The following is a 19,622-nucleotide window of genomic DNA, read 5'->3' as shown; positions in this document are numbered from 1 at the left end:
GGGGAGGGTAAAAGGGAGAAGCAGACTCCCCACTGAGCAGGGAGCCCGACTCGGGGCTTGATCCCGGGACCCTGGGATCATGACCTGAGCCAAAGGCAGACACTTAACTGACTGAGCCACCCAGGCGCCCCTCATAGATTCCTTTGATCAGCATGAGGAAACTCCCTCCTATTCATGGATTATTGAGTGTTTTTATCAAGAAACTGGTGAATTTTGTCACATGCTTTTTAGGTGTCTATTGAGATGACCATGTGGTTTTTACTCTTCATTCTTTTGTAATGGTTTATTTCCTTAACTTTTTTAAATTTTTTTTATTTTTTTATTTTTATTTTTTTAAAGATTTTATTTAGTTATTCATAAGAGACAGAGACAGAGAGAGAGAGGCAGAGGGAGAAGCAGGCTCCCAAGGAGCAGGGAGCCCGATGCGGGACTCGATCCCAGGACCCTGGGACCATGACCTGAGCCGAAGGCAGACACTTAACCATCTGAGCCACCCAGGCGCCCTCTTTAACTTTTTTTTAAAAGATTTTATTTATTTATTTGACAGAGAGAGAGACAGCGAGAGAGGGAACACAAGCAGGGGGAGTGGGAGAGGGAGAAGCAGGCTTCCCGCCGAGCAGGGAGCCCGATGTGGGGCTCCATCCCAGGACCCTGGGATCATGACCTGAGCCAAAGGCAGACGCTTAATGACTGAGCCACCCAGGCACCCCAACTGTTTTTTTTAAAGATTTTATTTATTTGTCAGAGATGGAACACAAGCAGGGGGAGTGGGAGAGGGAGAAGCAGGCTCCCCGCTGAGCAAGGAGCCCGATGTGGCAGGACCCTGGATCATGACCTGAGCTGAAAGCAGAGGCTTAACCCACTGAGCCACCCAGGCATCCCTATTTCCTTAACTTTTGAATGTTAAATCAACATTGCATTCCTGAGATAAATACCACTTGATCCTGGTGTGTAATTCATATTGTATGTTGCTGGATTTGGTTTGCTAGTATTTTGTTGAAGATTTTTGCATCCATTTTCATCAGAGATACTGGTCTGTAGTTTTTTTGGTCTTGTCTTTATCAGATTTTGTTATCAGGGTAATATTGGCTTCATAGAATGAGTGGGGAAGTCTTCCCTCCTTTTCTAGTTTTTGGAAGTGTTAAGGATTTCTATTTTTTCTTTTGTTGTTTATACTTTGGATGTTATATTTAAGAAACTGTTGCCTAATTCAAGGTCATGAAGATTTATACCTATGTTTCCTTCTAAGAATCTTGTGGATTTAGCTCTTAAATTTAGGTCATTGATCCGTTTTGAATTAACATTTGTATGTGATGTGAGGAATGGGACCAACATCATTCTTTTGCAGGTGCATATCCATTTGTTGAGGAGACTGTTCTTTCCCCATTGAATTTTCTTGGTACCTTTATCAAAAATCAATTGACAATAAATGTCAAGGATATTTCTGGAATACTGATTCTTTTCCATTGATACATTTTTCTTTCCGTATGCCAGTGAAGTGAGTTGGAAAGTATTGCATTCTCTTCTATTCAGTGAGAGATTATGTAGAATCAGTGTAAATTATTTATTTATTTATTCATTTATTTATTCAAAGATTTTATGTATGTATTTGACAGAGAGAGAGCAGGAGAGCCCAGGCAGGGGGAGCGGCAGAGGGAAAGGGAGAAGCAGGCTCCCCACTGAGTAAGGAGCCCGACGCAGGGCTTGATCCCAGGACCCTGCGATCACGACCCAAGCCAAAGGCAGTGGCTTAACCAGTTGAGCCACCCAGGCGCCCCTCAGTGTTAATTCTTTAAGTGTTTGGTAGAATTCACCATTGAAGCCATCCGGACCTGGGCTTTTCTTTGTGAGAAGTGTTTTGATTACTAATTTAGTCTCTTTACTAGTTATAGGTCTATTCCAATTTTATATTTCTTCTTCAATCAATTTTGGGTAGTTTGTATGTTTCTAGGAATTTGTACATTTCATTTATCTAATTTATTTTCCATACAGTTGTTCATAGTATTACTTTATAATTCTTTTTATTTCCATAAGGTTAGTAGTAATGTCTCCCTTTTCATTTCTGATTGTAATAATTTGAGTTTTCTCTCTTGTTCTCTTGGTCAATTTACTGAAGTTTTGTCAATTTTGTTAAATTTTTTTCAAGGAACCCACCTTGGTTTCATTGATTTTCTCTATTGTTTTACTGTTCTATATTTCATTAAATCCTGCTCTAATCTTTATGATTTTCTTTCTCGTTGTTCTAGGTTTCATTTGCTCTTCTTTTTCTAGTGTTTTAAGGTGCAAAGTTAGGTTATTAATTTGAGATTTTTCTTTCTTTTTAATAAAGTCATTCATAGCTATAAATTTCCCTTTAAGCACTGGTTTAGGTATTTCCTAAGTTTTGGTATATTGTATGTTCATTTTCATTTATTTCAAAATATTTCTAATTTCCCTTTTGATTTTTTCCTTTGGGGGAGTGGGAGAGGGAGAAGCAGGCTCCCCGCTGAGCAAGGAGCCCGATGTGGCAGGACCCTGGATCATGACCTGAGCTGAAAGCAGAGGCTTAACCCACTGAGCCACCCAGGCATCCCTATTTCCTTAACTTTTGAATGTTAAATCAACATTGCATTCCTGAGATATATACCACTTGATCCTGGTGTGTAATTCATATTGTATGTTGCTGGATTTGGTTTGCTAGTATTTTGTTGAAGATTTTTGCATCCATTTTCATCAGAGTGTGTTGTTTATTTTCCATGTATTTGCGAACTCCCCAAATTTCTTTCTGTTATTTATTTCTAATTTCATTCCACTTTTCTGGGAGAATGTAAGTTGTAATTGTGATCCTTTTACATTCTTGAACATTTTTCTTTATGGTATAGCGTCTTGACTGACGTGGAGAATTTTCCATGTGCACTTGAGAAGAATGCATATTCTGCACTTCTTGGTTGGAGTGTTCTATAAATGTCTGTGACATTTAGTTGGTTTATAATTTTTTGTCTTCTATTGTTGATCTTCCGCCTAATTTTCTATCCAGCAGTATAAAGAGGGTTTGAATTCTCCAACTATCATTGCTCAATTGTCTATTTCTTTTACTATTTTTGTCAGTTTTTGTAATTATGTATTTGGTACTGTGTTTTTAAGTGCACATATGGTTATAATTGTTACATCTTCCCGATTGATTGGTCATTTTATCATTATAAAATGATCCTCTTTATCTCTAGTAACTTCTTTTGTTTTGATGTCCATTTCGTCTGCTGTTAGTGTAGTCAGTCACTCTGGCTGTCTTGTGGTTATTTACATGATACATCTTTGTCCATCCCTTTACTTTCAGTCTGTTTGTATCTTTGAATCTAAAGTGTCTCCCATAGGCAGCATATAGTTGGATTTTTAAAATCTAGTAGGACAGTCTTTGCCTTTTGAATTGTTTAATCTATACATATTTAATCTTATTTTTGATACAGTGTAATTTACATCTGCCATTTTACTTTTTGTTTTCTATATGTCTCATATCTTTTTTGTTTCTCTTTCCTTCATGCTGATTTCTTTTTAGCACTAAGTAAATGTTTTGAATGTAACACTTTACGTAAATGAATTTTCAGCATTTTTTTAAAGTTATTTTCTTAGTGGTTACTCTAGGGATTAGCATGTACATCTTAACATAATCATCTTTAGACTTATATTAATTTAATGCTAGTGAAATATAGAAATATTTCTCCTGGGGCGCCTGGGTGACTCAGTTGGTTAAGTGTCCAATTCTTGATTTTGGCTCAGGTCATGATCTCAGGTGTGTGAGATCAAGCCCATTGTTGGGCTCTGCACTGGGTGTGGAGCCTGCTTAAGATTCTCTCTCTCCAGACGCCTGGGCGGCTCAGTCAGTTGAGTGTCTGCCTTCGGCTCAGGTCATGATCCCGGAGTCCTGGGATCGAGTCCCACGTGGGGCTCCTTGCTCAGCGGGGAGCCTGCTTCTCCCTCTGCCTGCTGCTTCCCCTGCTTGTGCTCTCTCTCTCTGACAAATAAGTAAATAAAATCTTAAAAGATTATCTCTCTCCCTCTCCTTCTGCCCCTCCCCCCTCTAAAAAAAGAAATATTTTTCCTATATAGTTTTATTCTCTTTTCTCCCTTCTTGTGGTATTGCTTTCATACATATTACATTAAAAATGTTAGAAACTCAACTGTATATTGTTAAAGGTATTAGTTTATATAATTTTAACACTTCTAAAAGAGCTAGAGGGAGAAGGAATACAAATAGATATTACAGCTTTTGTTGTATTAACCTTATTTATATTTCTGGTTTTCTTCATTTTTACTGTAGATTAGTTATTAACTGGAGTCATTTTTTTTTTTTTAAAGATTTTATTTATTTATTTGAGACAGAGAGAATGAGAGAGAGAGAGCACATGAGATGGGGGAGGGTCAGAGGGAGAAGCAGGCTCCCTGCCGAGCAGGGAGCCCGATGCGGGACTCGATCCAGGGACTCCAGGATCATGACCTGAGCCGAAGGCAGTCGCTTAACCAACTGAGCCACCCAGGCGCCCTGGAGTCATTTTTTTAAAAAGATTTTATTCATTTATTTGACAGAGAGAGAGAGACAGCGAGAGAGGGAACACAAGCAGGGGGAGTGGGAGAGGGAAGCAGGCTTCCCGTTGAGCAGGGAGCCTGATGCGGGGCTCGATCCCAGGACCCTGGGATCATGACCTGAGCTGAAGGCAGACGCTTAATGACTGAGCCACCCAGGCGCCCCTGGAGTCATTTCTTTAGCCCAGTACAGTTTTGCTCTCATCCACCTCATTTGTGCACATATATTACATGTCTAGATTATTTGCCCAACAATGCACTACATATAGTTTTATACAATTGCTTTTAAAATCTTTTAAGAGAAAAAAAACAAATTAATATTTATACTATCTTTTATAATTACGTAATCACCCTTACTTGTGCCCTTTTTTTTCCGTGTGGATTCAAATTACCATTTGGAATCACTAGCTTTCAGACTGAGGAACTTCCTTTATTTAGTATTTCTTTTTTTTTTTTAATTTTATTTGACAGAGAGAAAGAGAGAGAGAGTACAAGCTGGGAAGCAGCAGGCAGAGGGAGAGGGAGAAGCAGGCTCCCTGCAGGGAGCCCGACGTGGGGCTTGGTCCTGGGACTCTGGGATCGTGACCTGAGCTGAAGGCCAGCGCTTAACAGACTGAGCCACCCAGGCGCCCCTATTTAGTATTTCTTGTTAGGCAAGAGTGCTTACCAATGAATTCTCTCGGTTTTTGCTTATCAGTAATGTTATTTCACATTCATTTTTTTATTATTTATTTATTTATTTTTGAGAAAGAGAGAAGGTGTGAGCAGGGGGGAGGTGCAGAGGGAGAGGGAGAGAGAATCTCAAGCAGGCTTCCCACCCAGTGCAGAGCCTGACACGGGGCTTGATCTCACGACCCTGAGATCATGACCTGAGCTGAAATCAAGAGTCCGACGCTTAACTGACTGAGCCACCTAGGTGCCTCTCACATTCATTTTTTAAAGATAGCTTTTCTGGTTATAAGATTTTGGTTGGCATTTTTCATTTTTCTTTGAGCACTTTGAATATGCTATCCTCCTGTCTTCTGGCCATCACTGTTGCTGATGAGAACTCAGCTTTTAATTTCATTTGGGTTCCCTTGTAAGTGACAAGTCATTTTTCTCCTGCTCTCTTTCAAGGTTTTCTTCCTTTTATGTGACTTTTAGGAGTTTTACTATCATACATCTGTTTGTAGATCTCTTCGTGTTTCTTACTTGGAACTCATTGAGCGTCCTAGATGTGTAGATGAATGTATCAGTACATTTGGGCAGTTTGGGGCCATTATTTGTTCATTTTTTTTTCTGCTCCTTTTTCTCACTCCTCTCTTGGTTCTCATTATATATCAGTTAGTACACTGAGTGGCACCCCACTTTTCTCTGAGGTTCCATTCATTTCCCTTCATTCTTTTTTTTCTCTCTGTTCTTCTGATAGTATAATCTCTTTTGATCTATCTTCAAGTTCACTAATTCTTCTGACAGTTCAGATCACTTCTTGAGCTATTCTAATGAATTTTCCGTTTCAGTTATTGTACTTTTCAACTCCAGAATTTCCATTGGATGCTTTTTTATACTTTCTATTTATTGATACTCTCTGTTTGATGTGATGTGATGTTTGTCATCATAATTTTACTTTACTTCTTTAATCATGGTTTCCTTTCATTCTTGGAACATACTCATGATGGCTACTTTCAAGTCTTTGTTGAATTTAGTATGTAGTCACTCACATAGGCAGATTCTGTTGCCTGCTCTTTTTTTTCCAGTGTATGAGTCATGCTTTCCTGTCCACATGCGTGTCTCATCATGTTTTGTTGGAAACTGGACATTTTAGATAATATATTGTAGCAACTCTCTGTTCTTCTTTCTTCTCCCCAGGGCTTGTTATTGTTATTTGTTTGTTTATTTGTTTGGTAAATGGCTGCATTATTTTAGTGAAGTCTAGTCCACTCCTAAATGTTAAGCATTTGATGTTGCTCCTCAGGGAGCACACAGCCCTGGGTGTGCACACAGTCACCCTTGAATGACAATACTTTTTAGAGGGTTTTCTTTGGCTGTCTCTTTCTCTGACCTGAGCCAGCCATTAATTGCCAGCTAATTGCTCTATTGTTTTCAACAGTGCTCTGGAGCATAATTTCTCTGCAGATGAATCCAGTCAATTCCAGACACATTTTTGGGGCTAATTCCTAAGGTCAATTTCTGAGATTTGTTCTGATCCCAGGAGGGCTCCTCCTAGCTGTCTTTTCCCCCAGTTCTCTCCCGCAAACTAGTCAGCCTACGCTTTAGGGTGTATAGTCAATAAATCTATCAAGTTCTTTCCAGTTGCCTTGCATTATAACCTCTGCTCTTTTTGAGAGTATCCTTAGGATTGACTGTTTCCATTCTCTGTTGCAAATGAATCAGTTTCTGTGCGAATACATTAGGAGCTACCTGTTTTAAGGTCTGCTTTCCCCGCCCCCCCAGACCAAATCTCTGATACCTCGCTCTGGAGGTAGGCGAAGTGGTGTGCTTATCTCTGCGTGACGTTGCTACTCTAGGAGCTGAGCACTAGGTGTGGGTGTCAGATCTTCTTGGGTTGCCTCTGCAGGCACAGAACTGCTGCCTTCCGATCACAATTGCCTTACGAGGGCAATCAGGGAGTCCTCTAGGATTCGCAGCAGTACTACACCCAGGGTAGATCCTTCATGCCACCAGTAGGGACTGGGTAGATAAAAGGAGCCCCCAACCTCTCAGCCAAATTGCTTGGACTTTAGAATCAACAATGGTTAGCTGGGGGTAGGATGAGAAATGCTGACGTCCTGCCCCTCCCAGGAAGCTAGCCCTCTGAAAGGGAGCTGGGGGAGCGGCTGCCCCAGGCCCTTAGCTATGCCAATCTAGCCTGGAGCTGGGAGAGGCACTAAAGAGAACTGTTGTGGTTTAAAATCTTAAGACTCTGGGTGCCTGAGGGGCGCCTGGGTGGCTCGGTTGGTTAAGCATCTACCTTCGGCTCAGGTCATGATCCCAGGGTCCTGGGATCAAGCCCCGATTCCAGGCTCCCTGCTCAGCGGGGAGCCTGCTTCTCCCTCTCCCTCTGCACTCCCCTTGCCTGTGTTCTTTCTCTCTGTTAAATAAAGAAAGAAAATCTTCTTTTTTTTTTTTTTAAGAAAGAAAATCTTTAAAAAAATAAAATCTTAAGACTCTCCCTATTATCTGTGAATTTTAGCAGATTTAAAAAAATAGATGTTTCCTAGTTTGCTATAGGCCCTTAGGACCAGTTTTTTTTTTTTTATTTTTAATAATTTTCCCCAGTTTCCCTGGGAGGTAAGTCTGCAGAGCCCCTCATGGTCCCATGCTGGAAGTCCGTCTCCCCTGCTGTGTTTAGGTCATAAATCCGTATTTTACACCTCCGCCTTTGCTACTCTGCTTATTTCAAGTTTCGTTTGCTCTCGCTCTTCCTTCATGGTAGCCTTCGTTCCGTCTGTGACCCCCAGTTTTGTTTGGGCTGTGCCATGTTACCCTTTGGGCCCAGTTGTAGTTTTGAAATCTAAACAAAAACAATACAGTGAGTTTATTTATTTATTTATTTATTTATTTATTTTTTATTAAAGATTTTTATTTATTTATTTGAGACAGAGAGAATGAGAGAGAGAGAGAGCACATGAGAGGGGGGAGGGTCAGAGGGAGAAGCAGGCTCCCTGCTGAGCAGGGAGCCCGATGCGGGACTCGATCCAGGGACTCCAGGATCATGACCTGAGCCGAAGGCAGTCGCCTAACCAACTGAGCCACCCAGGCGCCCAATACAGTGAGTTTAAACAGAATTTTATTTGAAATACATTTTTGTTAATCTTAAAAGCTCTTTTTTCCATGAAAATATAAAATAAGGTATCTTAGTCCCCTTCCTGTTTTGACATGTTTTGAAACTTAAATTTTCATTAACTTGCTAATGTTATTTTAATAATGCTAATATTTAAGAAAATAATGCTAATATTTAAACAGCATCCTGCATTTAGATTTATCTTATTTTTTTTAAAAGATTTTATTTATTTGAGAGAGAGAGAGCACAAGCAGGGGGAACAGCAGCGGGCAGAGGCAGAAGCAGGCTCCCCGCTGAGCAGGGAGCCTCCTGATACAGGGCTTGATCCCAGGACTCTGGGATCATGACCTGACCTGAAGGCAGATGCTTAACTAACTGAGCTGCCCCTGTATCTAGACTTAAAATCAGCAATTCCCACACGTTATTGCAGACCAATATACTTAGCCGGAGCTGAGGAAGGGGAGGAAGGGTCGTGGAAGGAGAATGGAAGCCATAGCAGCTCTCAGTGGGGGGGGGGGGGGGGGGGTGGTAGGACACAGGGGACAGGGGACAGCAGTGTCGAATCTTGTCCTAGTTCTTTTTTTTTAAGAGAGAGAGAGAATCTTAACCAAGCTCCAGGCTCAGTGCAGAGCATGATGCAGGGCTTGATCTCACAACCCTGAGACCATGACCGGAGCCGAAACCAAGAGTCGGCCGCTTAACAGGCTGAGCCACCCAGGCGCTCTCTTGTCCTAGTTGTTCTTAGATTGACAGTGAGAAACACTTTGAGAGTTGTTTGGGTTAATTTCAAGAGAGTGCACTTCTAGACTTGGGCTGAAGCAAACGGCTTTTGCTCATGGCCAGCTTCGTCATTTTCCATTTTAATTGGAAAATCTCAATGGAAATGATTCTAGTAAACAGTTTCCTAACCCCTACTTTTAGCTCTCTCTTCACTTGGTACTCAGTAGCAGCATTTCTCAGTTTTAATATTGCCAAAACTTTATGAAGATTTACTTCCTATTTTGGCTCTAGCCTGAATAATCGAACATCAAAGTAGATACAGAAATCATTTAGTGCATTGATTTCAACACAGAGAAACATTCACTCCCCTTCCATTGATTAGAGGAGAGTAGCCTTGAATTTCATGTTTCGTTCTTTTTTTTTTTTTTTAAGATTTTATTTATTTATTTGACAGAGAGAAAGACAGCGAGAGAGGGAACACAAGTAGAGAGAGTGGGAGAGGGAGAAGCAGGCTTCCTGCAGAGCAGGGAGCCCGATGCAGGGCTCGATCCCAGGATCCTGGGATCATGACCTGAGCCGAAGGCAGACGCTTAACAACTGAGCCACCCAGGTGCCCCTATGTTTTGTTCTTAATCTTTAAAAAAGAGAGGCTCTTGTAAGAAGTCCCGGGTGGAGTCATTCTAACTGGGGAGGAAGTAGACACTAAGCGGCCGCATGTCCAGGATATCATCAAGGAAAAACCTATTATGCTTCTTGTCTTTCTTACGGCCAGGATATCCAATACCAAAGCTTGACGTGAGCTTTCCATTGGAGCCTCGGGAAGAAGCGTGGGTGAAGGAACTACAAGATTCCAAAGAAATGAAGCAATTACTTGATTCCAAGATAGGTAAGTAATTGTTCACTGATACCACAGAAGAGAGAAAAGAAAAATTCAGCCTTGATCAGGAGAGAGAGTTTGGGATTCTCCATAGGAATTTCTGTTTTCCTACTGGTGGTTTAATACAACTCTTCACTTTCCCTCGTGTTTTTGTTTTTTTTCTCTGTGGGACACGGTGACAGATGCCATTTCTCTTTCTTCTCTCAGGTTTTGAGATCGGGATAGAAAACGAAGATGATACTTCAAAACAGAAAAAACTGGAGAACATGTACCCATTTATTGTTACTCTAGAGGGGAATGCTCTCCACGGGCCCATCTTGCAGAAGGACTATGTTCCGTTGGAGAATCAATGGGAGAGCCCCCCAGAGGATTTACAGACAGATTTAACAAAACTGGTAGATCATCAGGACCCCCCGGCAGGAGAGAAACCTGAAAATTCCAACATGGAAGAACCTCTTAACCCCAGGCCCCAGAAGAAAAAGAGTCCAGGGGACAAACCTCACCGATGTCCTCAGTGTGGGAAGTGTTTTGCTCGGAAGTCACAACTTACGGGGCACCAGAGAATTCACTCAGGAGAGGAGCCCCATAAATGCCCTGAGTGTGGAAAAAGATTCCTCCGTAGTTCAGACCTTTATAGACACCAACGGCTTCACACAGGGGAGAGACCCTATGAGTGCACCGTGTGTAACAAGCGATTCACTCGGCGGTCACACCTGATAGGCCACCAGAGAACCCATTCTGAAGAAGAAACGTACAAATGCCTGGAGTGTGGGAAAAGCTTTTGTCATGGATCGAGTCTCAAAAGACATCTGAAAACGCATTCGGGTGAAAAACCTCACAGATGTCACAGTTGTGGTAAAAGTTTTAGTAGACTGACAGCTCTAACTTTGCATCAGAGAACTCACACAGAAGAGAGACCTTTTAAATGTACTTACTGTGGGAAAAGCTTTAGACAGAGACCAAGCCTTGTTATTCATTTACGAATCCATACAGGGGAGAAGCCATACAAGTGTAGTCATTGTTCTAAAAGCTTCAGGCAGAGGGCAGGCCTTATTATGCACCAGGTCACTCACTTTAGAGGACTTCTTTGAGAATTGTTAAAGGCAACAGGCTCCTACAGAAATTGACACTCAAAAAAAAAAAAAAAATCTTAACCGACAGCAGCCTGTTTGTCTTGGAAGAATCTTTTCGTTTGAGCTTATGAGAACAGGTTTTAAGAACTATTTTAAAACCCCGTCTTCCAAAGTATATGAATTCTAGAGTATCCATCTAGTCTTGCAATGTTCCCAGATTCGATTTATTCTGTCTCTTATTTTTTTTTTTATGACAGTGAAATGTTTTGTGTCCTGGGCGAACCGTATCATAGATATAAAGCATAAAGCATATAATGGATGACAATCCTTTTCAGGGTAGGGTTAATATGATGGATAATCGTGTCCACCAACATATCTCCTATAGCAGCACCAGAATTATTCTGCTGTTATTATTATTATTATTCTTTTAAACAGCAACTCTTTTTTTTTTTTTTAAAGATTTTATTTTATTTATTTGACAAAGAGAGACAGTGAGAGAGGGAACACAAGCAGGCAGAGTGGGAGAGGGAGAAGCAGGCTCCCCGCTGAACAGAGAGCCCGATGCGGGGCTCGATCCCAGGACCCTGGGATCATGACCTGAGCCGAAGGCAGACGCTTAACGACTGAGCCACCCAGGCGCCCCTCTGCTGTCATTATTAAAGGCGATTATATTCGTTCAAAGCTTTATGTGTCGTAACTAGCAAGAAAGGAGACAGTGTATTTTGTCAAATAATAAAAATGTGTCGGGAACACATTTGCCTGGTAAGAACGGGGTTAGTTCCATAGAAAGTTTTTATGTTTAAGGAAATTAAGATTTTTACCCTTTAGTTATGAATTGTGCAGAGTTGGCTAGTCTGTTTGGTCGGCGGTCTGGGGTGATGCTGCTTAGAGCCGAGTATTCATTTGAGGATTTCTTTTGTTCACAGAATAAGTAAGCTCTTTGTGGAAGAATCTGTTTGACAGTTGATGTCATCCAAGTAGAATTTGATTTAATTTAGACTGAGGAACCAGTGTCTGTTGCTTTGTACTCCTTTGGTTTCACCCCTGTGTCTCTCAGTGCTTTTAAAATTTTACCCATTCTTTAATCCAGTGTCCCCCTAACTATGTGTCGTAGAGCACTTAGTTCTACAAGATACTTTACAAATAACTTCGGGACTCCCTGCTGTCTCCACTTTCTAGATTCACGGTGCCCATCAGCGTATGAGGATGTCTGAGAGGCCCTCCGGTAAAGGTGTGGCAAGAGCACCTCTTTTGGCTCAATGTTTTGCCAACCTATTTGACCCCAGAACCCCTTTTCATGTCCACCCAGTGATAACCCAGAGAACCAGTATTCTGCAAATATTCCTTGGAACACACTGTCTTTAACGAATATATCTATAGCTATCAGTATAGTCTTGTCGCTCCCAAGCCTAGTTATCTCCAGTTGTTTCAAGGGTGTTACGAAAAGTTCTTTACATATATACATTTTTTTTTATGTAATACACACACACACACACACACACACACACACACATCATTTTAAGGAGGTGTGAGGGTCACCAATTGAGATAATTTACATGTCGCTCAGTGATTCTCAGCCTCTTTGAAATTTACTTATAACCACACACACATATTGCTACTTATATAAACATTCTCATGTAATCGTGGTAATGACTCAAAGTCCTGTAACAAGGGAAGAACTCTCTTTGTCAGTTATAGCTGTTGATACCTGAAAATATTCCTTCAGCCTAGTTCCTTGTTGTGAAATACAAGAGGTAGGACATTCAAGTATTTTCCCTTTTTGAAGATACCAGTCGTTCTTTCCCTAACCTAGAATTACGGAAAGTATATATTTTTTTTCTCTTCCATTGAAGTTCTCGGAAGTGATATTGACTATAAATATTTCGGGGGCAACTATGATGTGCCCAACTAGTCCTGTTCTAGGCTTAATGGAAACCAGTAAAGACATTAATCTGTGAGTCAGGTGCATAAGGAGTTTATAATATCGTTAGTTAAACAAGAGTTGGGAAACACATGGAGAACAATGCAAGAGAGTTTGGAATTAAGTGCCAAATCATATGAAGCGCTAGAGCCAGGGTGTGTCTTTAATTCTTGTCATCCGGGTCCCTGTAAGATGCTGCTATCAGTGTGGGGTTAACGTTGAGATCCCAGTAGCAATAAACATGTAACGTGGGAGGAGTCTGAATGTAGAGATGAACAATACGGAATGTAATGGCTTCTCTTTTCTCTCTTGTGGACTTGCATTCAAACCAGGACAGTGCCTTAGAAAGGATGTGCCCAACTGCTCTGTATCTATGCAATATTTTAATAAAGTGGAAATGTGTATGCTCGTCCTGCTTCGATCACATTAATAATGGTTTGCGCAACTCAGAACCGCTTCCCTGAGCCGTGGCGACAAGCACCACAGTTGACCCCTGCTCCCACCCTACGTTGCAATCACTTTACTCCCTGCACGCATGGTGCTGGGTTTATGCATCATTCTGAGCATTTAATACAGTCAGTTTTAGCTAGGAGGCTTAGTTGCCGTCATCATACGAGCTGCATCCTCCCCGCCCCCCCATCTATAGCATAAACGCACAACTGGATTTTGCAGCTTAGAAGACATCTATTATCTATTTCTTTGTTCTACTGTCCTGTATGTAACAGGCACTAATCAATATTTGTGGCATTGAGTCAAGAAATATGTGAAATAATTCTTGGAAACATATATCCCAGTGGATGTGCCTAGTGGATCCTATTGGATGTGCGTAGTTACATTTCTGAACATTTCCAAAAGGTAATGGCAAAATACAGTCCCTACCTCCTTAGCGTTTTGAAGGACAAAAACCAGCAGCCATCCCATAAGTGCTCTGAAGGTTAAATGAAATATGTATTGTCCAGGCCTGACACAGTGTAAGCTTTTCAATAAATATTCAGGATATTGTCTTTTCATTCTTTGCTGTTTAATGATAAAAGCACTTAAGTTATGGATTTTCCTCTAAATATGGCTTTAATCCCATTCTATAGTTTTTTTTTTTTTTAAAGATTTTATTTATTTATTTGACAGAGAGAGACACAGCGAGAGAGGGAACACAAGCAGGGGGAGTGGGAGAGGGAGAAGCAGGCTTCCCACTGAGCAGGGAGCCTGATGCGGGGCTCGATCCCAGGACCCTGGGATCATGACCTGAGCTGAAGGCAGACGCTTAACGACTGAGCCACCCAGGCGCCCCCCCATTCTATAGTTTTATACATAATGTCCATATTAGGATTTTCCAGAGAAACAGAACCAATGGTGTGTGTGTGTGTGTGTGTGTGTGTGTGTGTGTAGAAAACGAGAGGGAGAGAGAGATTGATTACAGGAATTGGCTCATACAGTTAGGAAGACTGAGAAGTCCCATAATCGGCTATCTGCTAGCTGGAGAGCCAGAGTGGCTGGTAATATAATTCAATTCTAGTTGGGACACGTTAACTCCTAGTCTGATGTTGTAACTCCCAGTCCAAGGTGGAAGACTTGAGAACTGGGGGGTTGCAGGTGTAAGTCCCAGAGTCTGAAAATCAGAGAACCAGGAGCTTTAGTGTTCAGGAGCAGGAACAGAAGGACATCCCAACTCAAGAAGAGAGCCAGGGAATTTGCTCTTCTTCCACCTTTTTGTTCTGTTCAGGCCCTCAAGGTTCGGTGCTGCCCACCCACTTGGTGAAGGCAGATCGCTTTACTCAGTCACTGAGTCAAAGGCTAATAATCTCTTCTGGTAACACCCTCACGGACAAGCCGAGGAATAATGTTTTACCAGCTATCTGGGCATCTCTTAGTCCAGTCAAGTTGGCACATTAAATTAATCATGACAGTGTTATTACTGATGATTTCAAAGTTATTCGTAATTGCAGTTTTCATTATAATTCCTCTTTGATCCAAAGCTATATGATATTGCCATTTTTTTAACTTTTCGTTTTGCCACATTGTGATTAGAAAATGAGGTTCATTCTATTTCTGCTTTTAAAGTTCATTTAGGAAAAAAATAAAGTTCATTTAGGTTTTTTAAAAAAAAGATTTATTTGAGAGAGAGAGCGTGCACGTGCATGGGTGCGAGAGTGGGGGAGGGGCAGAGGGAAAGGGGAAGCAGACTCCCTGCCGAGTATGGAGCTCCGCGCGGGGCTCGATCTCACGACCCTGAGATCATGACCTGCACCGAAACCAAGAGTTGGGTGCCTTAACTGACTGAGCCACCCAGGTGCCCCCATTTAGTTTTTTTTTTTTTTAAAGAGGTATATGTGATAAAATTTGGTTAAGTATCCTAAAGCCCTAGAAAATAAGGATTCTAGATGTAAGGCAGACACAGAATACAGTCGTGTAGCTCTCAGTTACTTTAATGGGGTGTCCTTGGTGTTTGGGAAGGGGCAGTGGCACAGAAGAGGTTAGGTTGCTCCCCTTCTGCCTCCCTGCATTTTTGGACCCCCTGTTCCCTTGGTGCGAGGTTTTTTGGGAATACATTCTGGATGTCATATAGCAATTATTAATAGCTGCCGAGCTATCAAGGCTGGCAGTAAAAGCAGGAGGCCAAAGGACCTCAGAGAGACCTAGCCTCTCCGCACCAAGCTGAGACTGAGCCACCCAGGCGCCCCTGCCCTCTTTTAAATGCCAGTTCTCAGTGGGATTGCTCCTTAAACCAAATAACTCAGGGAGGCCTTTCCCCAGCCTACAATAAAGGCACTCAAGAGGACTGAATTTCTAAGTTAAAAGATTTTTTGTTTGCTTTTAAGATTTTATGTATTTGACAGAGACAGAGAACACAAGCAGGGGGAGCAGCAGAGGGAGAGGGACAAGCAGATTCCCCACGGGGCAGGGAGCCCAATGGGGGGCTCGATCCCAGGACCCTGGGATCATGACCCGAGCCGAAGGCAGATGCTTAACTGACTGAGCCACCCAAGTTCCTGGTAAAAGATTGGTTTTATAGATATATTTCTCTTTCACAACTTTCTTGCTGTAACAAATAAGCAACATTTTGGTCAAGAACCGATGATAAATCTGGGTGGTGACTGGCCCTTGGTCACTGTCAAGTCACCCGGTACAAGAACTTGGCTGCTACAGTTCACATGAGTGGTTTAGGCTTAAACTTTTTCTAAATACATAAGGCTTCAGCTTTTCACAGGTAGAAAATAACAATGATCCCCACCTGCCCAGATTTTTCCATTATTTAATCAATTACGGTAATAAATCTAAAGGCTTTGCAATGTCAACATGATCTGCAAAAGCGAGGAAAAGCCTGGGGTCCTGGGCCACCTCTTATTTCAGAGCAAGATTATAGAAGCGTGGTTTCCAAAGAGAAGCCCACTGCATCCCCAAGGAAACTTGCTGGCCCTGGGAAAAGACAGAAACAATGAAAGGAAATGATGACCGAGTGTAAAGAGCTTGGATGTGGAGTGAGGGGGTGGGAGGCGGGGAGCAGGAAGAAGACCGGGTAGGAAGAAATGCTCAATCAGGCACCATTCATGTGCTGCCCCCAAATATGGATTAAGGATATGGGCTACTAAATCCTTGACTCTCTCCTGCGTGCTGGGCTCTTTACAAAGATAATCACACAGGGTCCTCGCAATGTTCCTCACAGCAAAGCGCGATTCCCATTTCGTGGCTGAGGAAATTCACGCTTGAAGCTGAGGTTTCCTGGGAATGAGCCAAGGGGCTTCCAGACTCGGACACGGGACACTTGTGAATAAGACATGGTTTGTGGTTCCAGCAATGTCTGCAAAGCAAAAAAAAAAAAAAGAAAGAAAAAAAAGAAGAAAAAAGGATGACCTATCAAAGGTGAAGATTGGAGTGATACTAATGTACTTACTACTTTGATTGTCGGCCTATGCCTCCAAGACCCCCAGCAGTGCCCACCCCACACCACCACTGCAGGGAGAGACTGGGCAGACCGCCACTCTCCACTCTGTCTACGGGTCCCATCTTTTCCCTTTCTTCTAGATAGAGCTGGCTTTGAAGAACATTCGGGGGCACCTGGGTGGCTCAGTCGGTTGGGCGTCTGCCTTGGGCTCAGGTCATGATGCCAGGGTCCTGGGATCCAGCCCCTCATCGGGCTCCCTGCTCAGTGGGGAGTCTGCTTCTCCCTCTGCCCCTCCCCCTGCTCGTGCTCTCACTCTTTCTCTCTCTCAAATAAAAAATAATAATAAAAAAGAACATTCGGATCCACATCCTCACCCCTACAACAAAGGCACCTGAGCAGCATTCCCACAATCCCATCCAGAGCCGATGTTCCTGCTGCTTCTGGCTGTGGCAAGGCTTTCTGAAAAAAGGAGAAAAATAAAGATCAAAACCTGGGTGTGAAGGAATAGCACAGAGGACCACAGGGGAAGGGAGGGAAAACTGAAGGGGAAGAAATCAGAGGGAGACAAACCATGAGAGACTCTGGACTCCGGAAACCAAACTGAGGGTTGCGGAAGGGGAGGGGGTGGGGGGAGGGGGTGACCCGGTGACGGGTATTGAGGAGGGCACGTGATGTGATGAGCACTGGGTGTTATATGCAGCTGATGAATCGTTGAACACTACCTCAAAAACTAATGATGATACTATATGTGGGCTAATTGAACATAATAAAACAAAACAAAACTTGGGTGCTTAAAAGGTCAAATTTAGGTTTATTTTTAAATGAGAACCATTTAATAAAGTCAAGATGTCTATAACAATGGCACCCACAATGGACAGAGGAACACGAATAAGAACTGGAAGAAGATGTCACCACATAGTAAAAAAGCAGATCGTAGAAATGCCCAGTAGTGACCCTACCACTGCTGGTAGTTCCTGTCTCTAGAGACCCGGAGAAGGGATTTCAACACCATCTTTAATGATGGCACAGGGGACAGGAGAGAGGGGCTACCCTCTGCCCACTGCCCCTCGCCTCTCACTACACAGAGATGTACTTACTTGTCTGGCTGGTCTCGGCAGTCAGTTCTGGCTCCACTCTCCTCAGCCCAGAGGCTGACCAGTGCTGGACTTTTTCCAACTGTTCCTGAAAAAGATGACTGTTGGACGTGCCATGTACATATGACTATCTCTATATGCTATGTGCCCAGGAAGCCTGCAACTCCCAGACTGCATTACCCTCCTAAGGTCACCCTCGGGCTGGCAGTTGGGTTTGGCCAAGGGTAAGCAACCTCATGAAATCCAAGGATGGGAGGAGACAGGCCAAGGTCTTTACTCCCTACCACAACCCTGACTTATCATTGCTATGTCCGTCCCCAGTTGTAGCTTCTGGTGAGTGGCCCTTCCTCCTCTGAATCTGTCGTGACAGAAAGCACATCAGTGGTTGCTTAGGTGTGGGAGGTAGGAAAGCATGGGAGGAAGAAATTACAAAGGGGCCTGAGGAGACTCAAGGGGGATGGGTGTATTCACTTGAGCACGGTGATGGTTTCAAGAGGATATACAGGCTTCAAGATGGTTTCAAGAGGGGCGCCTGGGTGGCTCAGTTGGTTAAGCGACTGCCTTCGGCTCAGGTCATGATCCTGGAGTCCCTGGATCGAGTCCCGCATCGGGCTTCCTGCTCAGCAGGGAGTCTGCTTTGTCCTCTGATCCTATCCCCTCTCATGTGTTCTCTCTCTCTCTCAAATAAATAAATAAAATCTTTAAAAAAAAAAAAAAAAGATGGTTTCAAGAGGACAAAACCGATTAGACACGTTAACTATGCTCCATATATTGGGTGTCAATTACACCTCAATAACGGTGTCTGATAAATGAAATGAACCTTGTCTCTTATCTCAGGCCGTACACAAACATTATTATTTTTCAACCAGAGCAGGAAAGTTCTCTGCCTGTGTGCAGACGCTTCTGGAAGCTCCATCCTCCCACTCTCTTGACAGTTCTCTGCACTGGGGGCCAGAAGTGGTGATCTCCTGGGTGGTGGGATTGAGCCCTTTGTTGGGCTCCATGCTCAGTGGGGAGTCTGCTGGAGATCCTTTCCCTCTGCCCCCGCCCCCACTCACACACTCTCTCTCAGTCTCTCTCTCAAATAAATAAATAAATCTTTATTAAAAGAATAAAATGGGTAACAGATCAAAGTGAAACACTGAGACTATAAAACTTCTAAAATCAAGCATAGGAGAAGATCTTGGCAACTTTGGGACCGGCCCAGATTTCTTACATAAGACCAAACACCATGCACCCTAAAGAAAACACTGATCAATGAAACTTTATCAAAATTGAAAACTTCTGGTCTTTGAAACCGTCGAGAGCAAGATGGAGTCACTCCTGTCAAGCAGTGATGGAGCAGCTAAGACCAGACATCACGAGACCAGCATCAGCAGGTGACACACTCAGAACTGACCACCTCAAAAAGGCATGTGCCGCCCAAGGCTCTGCCCCGTTGATCTCGGTCAACAGACCTGAGATCCTTGGCTGCTGGACATCAGAAGCGGTGAGTGCCGAGAGCTGACCCGGACCGGACCGAGCCTTATCTCAGCTGCGCACCCATAGACTCACTTCCCTTTTGGTTCCTTAACTTCCTACCCCCACCCCCCCCCTTCTATCTTGTTTGTTGTGTGACTTGTCTTGTGCTTTGCTTTGTGCGCCCTGTAAGAAGCCAAGTGAAACACGTGGTGAAATGTCATGGAGTTTGGGATCCTGAACCTGTTTTATAATTATGTTAACTTTGCTCGAGGACTG

The 19,622-nt window shown here is 42.9% G+C and overlaps 1 protein-coding gene across 1 annotated transcript in view; it reads left to right on the top strand.

Moving 5' to 3' along the window:
* Window positions 1-11,417, top strand: part of ZNF449 (zinc finger protein 449) — a 20,672-nt gene extending 9,255 nt beyond the window's left edge. The window contains exons 2-3 of the mRNA XM_032428295.1: window positions 9,813-9,926; window positions 10,125-11,417. Coding sequence (XP_032284186.1) covers window positions 9,813-9,926; window positions 10,125-11,008 — 998 coding nt within the window. The 3' untranslated portion in view covers window positions 11,009-11,417. The remainder of the gene's footprint in view (window positions 1-9,812; window positions 9,927-10,124) is intronic.
* Window positions 11,418-19,622: the final 8,205 nt, after the last annotated feature.

The sequence above is a fragment of the Phoca vitulina genome, unplaced genomic scaffold (genome assembly GCF_004348235.1).
Source record: "Phoca vitulina isolate PV1807 unplaced genomic scaffold, GSC_HSeal_1.0 scaffold39, whole genome shotgun sequence".
Classification (NCBI taxonomy): Eukaryota; Metazoa; Chordata; class Mammalia; order Carnivora; family Phocidae; genus Phoca; species Phoca vitulina.
Note: the sequence above shows the minus strand (reverse complement) of the source record. Positions and strands in the feature narration are given on the sequence as shown.